At 35.4% G+C, this 12,843-nt stretch overlaps 1 protein-coding gene across 1 annotated transcript in view; it reads right to left on the bottom strand.

Moving 5' to 3' along the window:
* LOC125931259 (cilia- and flagella-associated protein 47-like) overlaps positions 1–12,843 on the bottom strand; it is a 67,072-nt gene that overhangs the window by 38,275 nt on the left and 15,954 nt on the right. Inside the window, exons 6-7 of the mRNA XM_049643223.1 lie at positions 10,671–10,827; positions 4,043–4,141 (exon numbers count right to left, since the gene is read on the bottom strand). Coding sequence (XP_049499180.1) covers positions 4,043–4,141; positions 10,671–10,827 — 256 coding nt within the window. The remainder of the gene's footprint in view (positions 1–4,042; positions 4,142–10,670; positions 10,828–12,843) is intronic.

The raw sequence follows: 12,843 nt of genomic DNA, 5'->3' as shown, positions 1-12,843 counted from the left end.
ACATTTAGAACCTCTCTGCGGAATCAGTTCATCTGAGAGCAATATTTACAAACATATGTTTCTCAGCCAGATATAGATTCCAAAAGCCTGTTGTTTCCTCTATATGGAAATATAAACAGCATTAGAAAAAAAAAGCCCTAGGAAACACTGCCATAAAGGGAACTTTTTTAAGCTGGTATTTCCCAAATTTAAGCATAGAACTTAGTTTTTCTTTAGGCTTTTTTTTTTTTTTCATATCACACCTATTTTATCTCTTGAAATTAGTATTTCACTCTATACATTTAGGTGAATATTGGTCAAGAATAAGATAATCTTTGGGGTGCCTGGGTGGCTCAGTTCGTGAAGCATCCAACTCTTGGTTTCAGCTCAGGTCATGATCTCATGGTTTGGTGAGTTTGAGCCCCACACAGGGCTCTGTACTGACAGCACAGAGCCTGCTTGGGATTCTCTCTCTCTCTCTCTCTCTCTCTCTGCCCCTCCCCTGCTCATGTGGTCTCTGTCTCCCTCAAAAATAAATAAATAAACTTAAAAAAAAATAAGATCTTTATAGTTCTCAAATATTCACCAAGGAAATGTTCCATGTAGAGGTGGAAAGACTTAGTTTTAAGGTTATAAATGCTTTACATGGTATATGAGATTATCCCTACAGTAATTTTTACAGAATGGCCGATGAATCCCTAAATCCCTAAAAATGCCAATAGCAGGGTAAGAAACAGAGCTCCCGTTTCTGTGGTACCCTTAATGTTTAAGTTCCCCAAATCATCAGAAACACTCCTAACACTAATGCCACATAAGAATACCAGAGTAAACAAAAAGTTTCTAGAGAAAGTTTCTAGAGAAAATAACCCCTTTGGAGATCTTATTATATAGAGCAGCAGGGAGTGCACCTTGAACTGTCAACCCAATGTACAGGCAGGATGTGCATAGTTTATTGAAAAAAAAAAAAAAAAAAACAAGCCACAGAAGACACTAGGGAAATCAATAAGGAATCCAGGAGAAAACCGGATTAAATTCGAAAACCATGTGAAGACAGTAAGAACAATATAAATTATAATTAACAAAGTACTTTCAGAATCTCTTTTTTGCAAAGCAAAAAATTTAAAATTGGAATACACAATGTTAGGCTCTGTGTTGACATAAATTACATTATATATAATTACTAACTGGATTACTTATTATTTAAATTTGAAAATATGCAATGTGGATGGAACTGGAGTGTTATGCTAAGTGAAATAAGTCATACAGAGAAAGACAGATACCATATGTTTTCACTCTTATGTGGATCCTGAGAAACTGAACAGAAGACCATGGGGGAGGGGAAGAAAAAAGAAGAGGTTAGAGAGGGAGGGAGCCAAAACATAAGAGACTCTTAAAAACTGAGAACAAACTGAGGGTTGATGGGGGGTGGGAGGGAGGGGAGGGTGGGTGATGGGTATTGAGGAGGACACCTGTTGGAATGAGCACTGGGTGTTGTATGGAAACCAATTTGACAATAAGTTTCATATACAAAAAAATAAAAAAATAAATTTGAAAATATGTTAAAAATCACTTGCTGAAGAATAAACAACAGGAACTCAAAAAAAAAACTAGCAAGGAAAGTCATTTAAATATATGAGCAGTGCAAAATTAATACAGAGAGATATAAAGTTTGTAAACTTATGAAATAAGATTCTTGACTTTGGTAAAAGAAACAATAATTTCCATACCCAACTCCACATTTAGAGTAGGCAATTCCCTGGGACTTTATTTTTATTTATGCATGTATTTACTTTACCTTTTGGCCCCTTTTACCCATTATTTGGATTATTTAAACAAAAGTACTACCACTGGAAGCTTTATGTTTTTTGTCATACACAAAAATGAACTTTATTAACACTTATAAACATTATGCTAGAAAATGAGGAAATAAATGGTCTTGGATAAGGAGATTATTGTAAAGATGTAGTTCTCCCCAAATTTGTCTACAGGTTTAATGTAATGGCAATCAAATGTTTACTGAGATTTCTTTGAAACTTGACAAAAAAAATTATTCTAGGTTTTTTCCATAAGGATAAACAGGTGATAAAAGGAAATAAATCATTTGAAAGATCAGGAAAAGAAAGAAATAGAATAATAAAATGTAAAACTATAGGATTTAAAATGTATAGCACTGGAATAAGACCCAAAATACAGATCTATGTAACAGAATAGATTTTGTCTGAATACAGCCTGCAAAAGTAAATAGCTACAGAATGATTATTATTATTGAATGAGAAGATGGGAAACTTGCTAATTAGATGAGGGGAATCAAATTAGATTATAATTATATAGCAAAAAAGCAAAATCTGGATGAATTAAAGGAGTAAAAGAAAAAGATGTCTATTTACATGTAACTCTTTCCCCATTACAAAGAAGAATATGTAGGTGAATTTTTTGATTGATTTCATTATGTGGGAAGACTGAATGTGTAGAACCAATGGGAGAAATTAAAAAAAAAGAAAATGTCTCATATAATTAATGGGTAAGTAAAATTAAAATATACACAGACATATAAATAATACAAATATAATAAAGTTGTTATTTGGCATTCAGGTGATTTTCAACTTTTCAGTATTATAAACAATACAATATTTTGATTCTTTCTTTAAATGATCTCAGCAGAATTGGAACTACTGGGTCAAAAGGGGGCTAATTTCTAAGTTTCTTTATGTATTACACAAACTGCTTTTCAGAAACTATGTTGTGATTTGTATTCCTTGAAGCAGTATGTGTTCAAATTTCACCATGGTTTCAATGAAAAATAAAGACAAAAAGGAAAACAAAAACTTAGGCGGCTGTCATTTAAATCAACATCTATTTGAATAATAGTGACTATGAACATATTTGCAGTCATTCTTTGGCCACCTGTACCTACTCTTTGTGAACTGTTCACATTTTTTTTTTTTTTAATTTTTTTTTTTAACGTTTATTTATTTTTGAGACAGAGAGAGACAGAGCATGAACGGGGGAGGGGCAGAGAGAGAGGGAGACACAGAACCGGAAGCAGGCTCCAGGCTCTGAGCCATCAGCCCAGAGCCCGATGCGGGGCTCGAACTCACAGACCGCGAGATCGTGACCTGAGCTGAAGTCCGACGCTTAACCGACTGAGCCACCCAGGCGCCCCTGTTCACATTTTTTTTAATGTTACAAAGAAATTGAAAACAAAGACTTTGAAGTCAGATACAAGGAGGTTCAGCTTCACCCTTAAGCAACTGTCTTGATTTTGTGTAAGTTAATTTTTCTGAATTGTAATCACCTCAATTCAATAAGAATAACACCTACATGATGGAGCTGTATCAAATGAAATAAAATAATGAGATTTAGGATGCTGACATAAATACTACAGTACACAGAAAAAAGTCAGGAACCTATTTGTATTGGGATGCTAGTAGTAGTTGCTGATTTCAGTTAGTTTTTTGGTATTAAGATAATTCATATTTTATCATCTTTATCATAATTGTTATGATTAATTTAATGGAATTTTAAAATATTATTTAAGCAAATTAATATTTTTTAAGCTGTAGATTTTTAGGCGACTTCATTATTTCTTATGCCTTAGATATTTTCCTATTCATCAAGGTGCAAGTGGGATGATTAATATAGTGTACAAAGAGATATCCTATAATAAATTTTCAGGGAATTATTAGCTTTGTAAAGATGCAATTATTTTTCATGGTTATGAATAGCTTTAGCATACTATTTATTTTTAATTTTCCAAAACCTTCTTTGACTCACACACTTACGTATTAATTAAGTGGTATGACTTTTGACCATTATCAATCTCAAAGATAAAATATTTTACAAATTGTACTTCTATGTTATGGAATGAAAGCCGGTGAAGACGTAATGAATATATATAAAGGTTATACTATCCATGTGTTTCTATCAACTTGCTAAATTTGTATCCAAGTTTTTAATTGTATAATAATTATTAAATATGTATTAAGACAACAGACATACAATTTCATCATCTCTGAAATACAAAACCATATAGAAGGACAGAATATAATGCAGAAATCCATACCTTTTGTGTGACTCAGGCCACTAAAACTGAAAGCAGAAGTCTGCCTGAAGAACTTATCCCAGTGATGGTCAAGGATGAGATGCCTGGGCTTTTCCCGACCTAATAAAAATATAAAGAGATATTCTTCAATGTCACATTCAAAAGGAAAAATAGCAGGAGAGATTGAAAGAGAATCAAAACTCCCCTCTAGTGGGAAATTTCTCAGATAATTATTTTTCCAAGTATATTTTAAGATGACATTTAAATGCCATTTTTGAAGAACATAGCCAACATTATAAATGGCTTTCTCTATAATATTATAAAATCAACTCATACATTCTTAGAATTTTAATTTAAACTACTCAAACAATAGATATGAATGAGAGCCTGTTTGAGCCCTCTATCTAAAAATGGCTGGCAGTAGTTAATATTTACATATGCATAAATGAATATGCATTGACAGTAATTTAAACCAATAAATACAAAACCAATTACCCAAAACATACTAGCTACATAACAAGTACTTGCTTTTAGTGCTACCATATATAAAAGATAAAAATTTCTGTCGGCACAAGCATTTATATATAATTTTAAATACACTGTCCTTGGAAAGAAATGTGAGTGCATGATATAACCCCCATGAAGAGGATTTTTGTAACACTTGGTAAAATTGTAAATTTATTCACCATTTTGCCCATCAATACTACTTACAGAAATACACCTTAAATACACATCTCAAACATGAAACAATATACACGTAGGGGCATTATTTGTATAGCAATACGTACTGGGGCATTACTTATATATATATGAGTATATATATGTATATATATATGTGTATATATGTATATATATATGTATATCATGTATATTTTTATACAGCAAATTATTAGATACTCCTTTATCCCTACTTTCATTTTGTTTTGCTCTTCAATAAAACTATTGGTGTCTGGAAAAGAATCCACTTATATCTAAACATTTGAATAAAATCACTAACACTGCATTTAAATTTGAATTTAGCAAAAAGAGTGAATAATCTCAAGACTATAGCTATTTTAGTTGAAAAGAAATCAAAACGGCTATATTATATGCATTGACTACTGCGTCATTCATTTATGTAACTTTTAGGTATATAATCTGTAAGTGATATTTCACAAATAGAATACCACAATGTATATATGTTTTTGTGTATGTATATTACAGATCTAGTCGTTTTGAAATGTGCATATGACAGTTTTGTGCACAAAACAGATGATCAGTATATAATCAGTGACTGAATATTCAATTCCTGCTCTACCAACATATGCCAGCACTGAAATACTCATTTAGGTAGGAATAAAGCTATGAGTGGATATAACCCCTGCCATCAACAAGCACAAATTAGCAGGTCTGGAATGTGGTTATATGAGAAAGGGCACACACATACAAATAATGGAGATGTGTCCTTAAATTCCTAATAGGTACATCAGGCCCTAATTTGTAATGTGTTGACTCAAACCCACCCATGGCTACCTTTCCTTTTTCCACCTTTATTCCTGGCTAAATAGGGTGGAACCTTGACAGCAGGGGCTGGAGTGGAGGGCATTATTATTGATCAGAGAGGATTGTGGGAACTGAGTCCACTGATACCAGTCACTGAGCAAGGGTACATGTCGAGGCTGATCAAGGAGGCCAACACAGGAAGTCCAAGCATGTATTGATGAGGCAGAACCAGGGTCTGATGGCAGAGTTAAAAAGAGAAAGGAGAGATCTGAGGAGCTGAGAAAATGTGAAAGGAGTGGCAGTCAGAGGTATTTCCTGAGGTCCTTTGATTGGATGAAGGGAGGCCTCTTTACTGAGATCTTAAAGGGAAGAAGCAAAAAGAGAGGCAAGTGCGATTCTTTACAGCCTTATCAGTATGGGGCTTTATAAGCACCATCTGTAAGCAGACAACTTAGAATGCCAGTTAGGTGGCCCTGGAGAAGATAGCTAGACGTGATGAGTTCAAGACACTGTTCAATCACTGGCTCACTGCATGGTTTTGGGAAATTTCTAAGCCTCAGGTTCCATATCTGAGAAGTCTCCAAGAGTCTTTTTTTAAAGATTGGGTATAGTCACATTTACAGAGCTCAAGCCTGGTACAAAGTGAGTGTATAACAAGTGCGAGTGCCCTAGGTTATTTGAAGCTTTTGTGAAGTAGTATCCTGCTCCTCATGGGACTCATTAACGGTCTGTTTTGGAGATGTCTCTACTATTCTCTTAGCGTTTAGGCCATCTCCTCTCTAGCCTCCCTATCCCATCCATTTAAATGCATCCCATTTAAAGGTTGCATGAAGTAAGATATGAATAGACCCCTGAAATATAATCTTTTCAACACCTTGCCTTGTGTAATGTTCAACTGAAAAAAACTTAGAGACAGGGCGCCTGGGTGGCTCAGTCGGTTAAATGTCCAACTTTGGCTCAAGTCATGATCATGATCATGATCAAGTCATGATCACAGTTTGTGGGTTCAAGCCCTGCATCAGGCTCTGTGCTGGCAGCTCAGAGCCTGGAGCCTGCTTCAGACTCTGTGTCTCCCTCCCTGTCTGCTCCTTCCCCACTCGCACTCTCTCCCTCCAAAATAAATAAACATTAATTTTTTTTTTAAAAAAAGCTTACACACAACACACAATAGAATTAAAAAATTAAATAGAATTTAATGAAATAGAATAAAAGATTCTTAAATGTCAAAGGGCAGCATTTCTGAAATAAGTTATTAAAATGGAAATAGCTAAAATCTCAGCAGATGAAAAGACATTAGACAATTGGCAATATAAAAGTTTGAGAATGAGTTTGCAATTCTAAAAACATTGCCTTCTTGGAAAAACAGTGCATTCTGAAAGATATCTTTTCCTATATATCTTGTATATCTATTATATCTATCTATCTATCTATCTATCTATCTATCTATCTTTCTATTGAAAGAGAAATCAGGAACGCTGGATCTGAAATAGTGTGAGACTTCTCTCACTCAGCAACCACCAACTTGGTGTTATGAGTCTTGCTACCAACTTCTGTAAGGGGATTCTGTGAATTCTGTAGCATCTGTAGAAACGATGATCTCTTCTTTTGAAAGATAGCAAGGGATTGCACAGTCCTTTCATGAAATAATTTTAAGATATTTGCAAATATTTAAATTAGAAGGTCTTAATTTAGTACCTTTTAAAATTAGTATATTTGGCATACATGTTAAATATTTTTATCCTTATTGTCAGTCATGTTTTCTTGTGGTCCCTTCAATAATTCAAGCCAAATTATGAGGCCCAGTCGCTAAGAATATGAATATAAGACACGAACATGGTGGCTAGAAAAAAAACAGAACCCACAACAGAAAGAAGGAAGAGGTTATGACAGAGAGAGAGAGAGAGACAGAGACAGAGACAGGGAGAGACAGAGATAGAGAGAGAGAGAGAGAGGGACTTCAGTACTGAGAAAAGGAAAGGAGAAATATTTTCATAAAGGAAGGGGTGAAAGTGAAAAAAGGAAAGATACCAGAGGTTGGTGTCATTCTTGGTCCCTGGTCTCCTCAGGTTGAAGGAAGGGGGAGTATCTGAGGGTCTAAACATTTACTCAAGAGAGAGCAAGTTTATTAAAAATACTGTTTTAAAATACAAACCGGGTGGCTCAGTTGGTTGACCGTCTGACCTTTGGTTTTGGCTCAGGCTGTGATCTCATGGTTTGTAGGTTCAAGCCCTGCATCGGGATTTGCACTGACAGTGCAGAGCCTGCTTGGAATTCTCTCCCTCTCTTTCTCTCCCTCTCCAGTTAGTGATCTTGCTCTCTCTCCCAGAATTAATAAATACATATTTAAAAAAAATACAAAAGACTAATAAGTCTTTCATTGTCAAGCTTACTGTTTTTTCCTGTTATATATCAAAAGTGTTTCAGACCAATTAAAGAAAAAAAAACAAGCCACAAATTACTTCATAATTTATTCAAAAAAATTTTATGTTTATTTATTTTTGAGAGAGAGAGAGAGACAGACAGATAGACAGAACCTGAGCGGGGGAGGGGCAGAGAGAGTGAGGGAGACACAGAATCTGAAGGAGGCTCCAGGCTCTGAGCTGGCAGCACAGAGCCCGATGCCGGGCTCGAACTCACGGACCGTGAGATCATGACCAGAAGTCAGACACTTAACCTACTGAGCCACCCAGGCACCCTACATAATTTATTTTTTAATGTTAACAATCTTGATCCAATATGTTTTTATAACATTCACATCCTTCTGAAGTGATTTGCCTGCAATTGTCTCGAAAATTCCATTTCTTGGACAGATCCATTTATCAGCCTTGTATGTTGTTCCCACACCAGGAATTCCGAACCCCAGAAGTGGTACGAACTTCAGAACGGTATTTTCTTGGTGCCTAGCTAAATTTGTAGTTTCTAATCCCAGACAAATGCCTTTTGTATTTTAATTTTGTCAGCTCCACCCTCCATTCCCTGCAGCAATTACTTTAAATCACTGTGCTACTCTTCAAATCTACTCTGTCACTGATCGGCAGATAAAAATATAAATGTAACCGCACTTAATTCCAAAGCCCCTCTAGCACCCTAACAATTTATCTACAGCCACGTTTGTTTTACCCTATCTCCACCTGTCCAAAGGTAGAAACGCCCCTCTTGTTCAAGGCTATTCCTTCTCCTTCAAGTCTGATCCCGGTCCTCCCAGAGCCATACCCATCAGTTAAGCCCTACCTCTTTTACAGCTTTAACTTCTGCTCAAGCCTGTCTTCTTCTTTCTGCCTATACAAATGCTCATGTCTTCCATATTAAAATGCTGACTTCCTTGAGTCTATAATCAACTTTTTTTTTTTTAAGAAAACTTTTTAAAAAAGTGTTTATTTTTGAGAGAGAGAGAGAGAGAGAGAGCGAGCATGTGCAGGAGGGGCAGAGAGGGAGAGAGAGGATTCGAAGTGGGCTCCACACTGATAGCAGAGCACCCGATGCAGGGGTTGAACTCAAACTGGAAGATCATGACCTGAGCAGAAGTCAGACGCTTAACTGACTGAGCCGCCCAGGCGCCCCTACAACCACCTTTTGCTAAATACTGACGTGTCTCTCCTTCTCATCACAGCCAAGGTCTTCACAAGACGATTGTACATTAGATGACAGTATGTTCTTAATTTTTACTTAATTATTTTGTACCAAGAGCAGGAGGAGGTGATCAGAAAAGACAAAAACTTCAACAAGTAAACGATGCTGTTCAGCTTCAGCATTAATCAAAAAATAGTAATTTGCATTCATGATAAAATACAATCTGCCTCTGTCAGATTGATGGAGATTAAGGAGAATGCTACTAGTCAGGGTTTACAAGGTTCAGGAAAAGAGGGAATGTCTGTAATTGACTCCTCGTAGGAGCATGAATTGCAACAGTATAACCATCCTGGAGAGTAACTTGGTTATTTATATCAAAAACCTTAACATGTATGCATTCCTTTTGGCCTAACAATTGAGCTACATAAAATGAATTATGCCAGCAGTAGTAGTGTTAGTCGATGTAGTAATAATATTTGAAAAGATAAAATTAGTAATGTCCAATATTAGATTTAAAATGTGCTTCAGAAAACTCATAAAGAGTTGGTTTCAATTTCAGAACCTCATTATTTGGTCTTTTAATAAAAAGTGACAAGAAACTCTACAAGATCTAACTTAAAAACGTGTATTTGTAATATGACATGGAAAAAAAACCCAAGTTTTGTTAGACCCAGAATTTAACCCAAATATGCTATTTATAAAGAAAAGAGGGTGCATCCATTGTGGAACACAGTGTGAAGTTTCCTCAAAAAGTTAAAAATAGAACTACCCTATGATCCGCTATAATCGCACTACTGGGTATTTACCAAAAAAATACAAAACCACTAATTCAAAGGGATACTTGCACCCCTATGTTTATATGATGATGATACTGAGTGATATATGAAATTACTGAATCACTATCTTGTGCATCTGAAACTAAGAGAACACTGTATGTTAACTATATGGGAATTAAAATTTTTAAGAAGGAAGAAAAGCGGGAAATGAAACAAAATCAGAATACTAGAATTTCTAAAAACTTTTAAGGAATAAGCATTGGCATAGTTGAGTCAGGTCATAAAAAATCTTACAAATCTACTAATTTACATATTTGGTTTTACAGATTAAATTGGAAGAAATTGACTTGGTACAGAGATTTCTAATTTCCTTTTTTTTTAAATTTTTTAAAATGTTTATCTATTTTTGAAGGATAAAGAGACAGAGCGTGAGTGGGGGAGGGGCAGAGAGAGAAAGGGAGACACAGAATCTGAAGCAGGCTCCAGGCTCTGAGCTGTTAGCACAGAGCCTAATGTGGGGCTTGAACTCATGAGCTGTGAGATCATGACCTGAGCCGAAATCTACGCTTAACTGACTGAGCCACCCAGGCGCCCCTAGACTTCTAATTTCTGATTCTGGCTCCACCATTTGTAAGCTGTGATTTCAGCCAAGATACTTCATCTCTCACATCTTGTTTTCTCTTTTACAAAATGATGGTGTTGAAACAGCTAATGGATTCCTAAAGTGTCCATTATCTCTAAAATGCTTGGATTCTGTGATAAAACAGGTTTCATTAATAATTACAAAATAACATACGTAATATATATTTAAAAAAACTTACTTGTTAGTATGATATCGATTAGAACATCTTCCTTGGTGGGATTTTGGAAAGTTACAACAACAGATGATTGAAGACTGAGGTATGCGGTCATTCTTTTTATGTCTATAGGCTGGGGGAATAGTCCTATTCCAGAGAGGAAGAATCTCCATTCTGTAAACTGTTTAAAGATAAACATTCATGATACATATATCCTAATCATGTACATTTTATTTGCAACACTTAGTAAATGTAATATGCATAAAAATCTTGGCAGGTAAGAGACATTTTGTTGTTAATATTAATATGCAGTTATATTTTTCCTTTCTTTTCCAAATTCTTTTTGATTTCACTGAAATTTCAGTGTATTTCTACACTTAAAAAAAGGGGCAAAAGACCCATACTCAAAATATTAAACATATTTCTATGCATAAAAGGTTATTTATAGCAACATAAAAGAGAAATCTTAATGAAAACCTTGCATTTCTATTCAAGGTTTTTTAAGAAATCAATTTGTCTAGCAAACTGGATACTAAATACTGCATCAAGTTTCCAAAATCTTAGGGTGAATTTCAAATGAAATTCAGATAGTTATCACATGAAGGCAAAGATGGCGAGGCACAGATTGAAGCCCCATTAAAAGGAAGTGTGCACAATTGCATGGCATATTATTTATCCCCACCGTCTAGTACAGTGTACGTTCTGGTAGGACAAAATAGGGGAGAAGAGCTCAAAAATTACGTGAAGGAGATCACACGTAGCCATTGTTCTTATGTGGGTTTCGTAAGCCTGCAAAGCACTGTTTGAAAATGTTCCCTTTGTGTTCATTTAGAATGAAAGTCTCGAGAGTACAGCAGACTCTGACTCAGTTCTCTGCACTGAATACTTTGCTAATGTTACAGATGAATAAGGAGGTCACTAAATGAAAACCAACACAAAATAACCTACTTTATAATGTATTAAACTACATAGATGTGTCCAAGCCTAAATTCCAACAAAAGAGGGAAACTTTTAAGACTGTTTCGAACGAGGATAGGTGATGAAGTAAATCCATAAAATGCTGTGTCTGCATAGGAAGGATTAAAGGGAAGTTTTACCTACATATATATTCAGATGACTGCATTACTGTTAGTTAGACATTTCACTAACAACATACAAGTACACTATGTTTTCACTTATGATGTCCTTCCTTGATTACACACAACTGAATGACTGGGATTAAGCATCAGGGTTCAATTACATTAACAACTGTTTTACATAAATTACTTACTTCTTTTGGCTACTTGATAAAATTCAATCCTGAAGGACAGAAATAAAGTTACTTTAAACCACTGGGAGTGAACCAAACTACAAAAACAAGGAGGCCAATGTCAATGTGTTCATGTTTTGCCATATGGCCTGGAATACTGGAGCTTCTAAATTAAACCATATCCCATATTACTGAACGCTAGTATCCAACAACTGCTCTGGCATTGCTTAAATTATCCCCTTGGGTTCAGGGAGGGGAAACTAAAGAGTATCCAAATGAACATGTGCATTAAAAAATAGTGACATATTTAGCCCATCTTTATCTCTAACTTTTTTGAAAGAAGACACAGCAAACCCTTTAAAGATCCAATTCCCATGTTTCTGAAAGATAATTAGCGGAGGTAAAAGATAGCAAATCTCGCTTACACACTAAGCAGAGCTCAAGGACAATACAGCCTCCTAAGAATTAACAAAGTTTTCATAGACACAGGCTGCAAGAATCACAGATTCATGCTGGGTAATCAAACCAGTCTGACTTTATGTCTTCTTTCATTTTTGCTATTCTGACCTCTAGATACAGCAAGTCACACGATCAAATATGAATGAAATAATGGCAACTATGTGAAAATAAAATTAAAACAACTGAAAACCAAGAAAGAAAATCTAAGAACAGCCGTCTGGTCTCTAAGAGAAGGCCTGATTGCCAGGTTTGCAGCCTACTATTGTTGCTCTTATTCTGTTACACTGTAACACAATCTCTTTTAGAGACTCTGGTAGCAAGTAGTGAAGCCCTAGGCAAAGTAACCTCAGGATTCAAAATGCGCACAAACAACTTTAGAGCGAAGTTAGAGTTTTACACAGCAGGGGCTCTTTACCTGGCTCCAAACCGGAAATGAATGAAATAAATGATAAACTATAGCCACTTCCTTTAGTTCAACAAGGACAAATG

This window comes from Panthera uncia, chromosome X, assembly GCF_023721935.1.
Source record: "Panthera uncia isolate 11264 chromosome X, Puncia_PCG_1.0, whole genome shotgun sequence".
NCBI lineage: Eukaryota > Metazoa > Chordata > Mammalia > Carnivora > Felidae > Panthera > Panthera uncia.
This window is presented reverse-complemented; position numbering and strand designations above follow the sequence as displayed.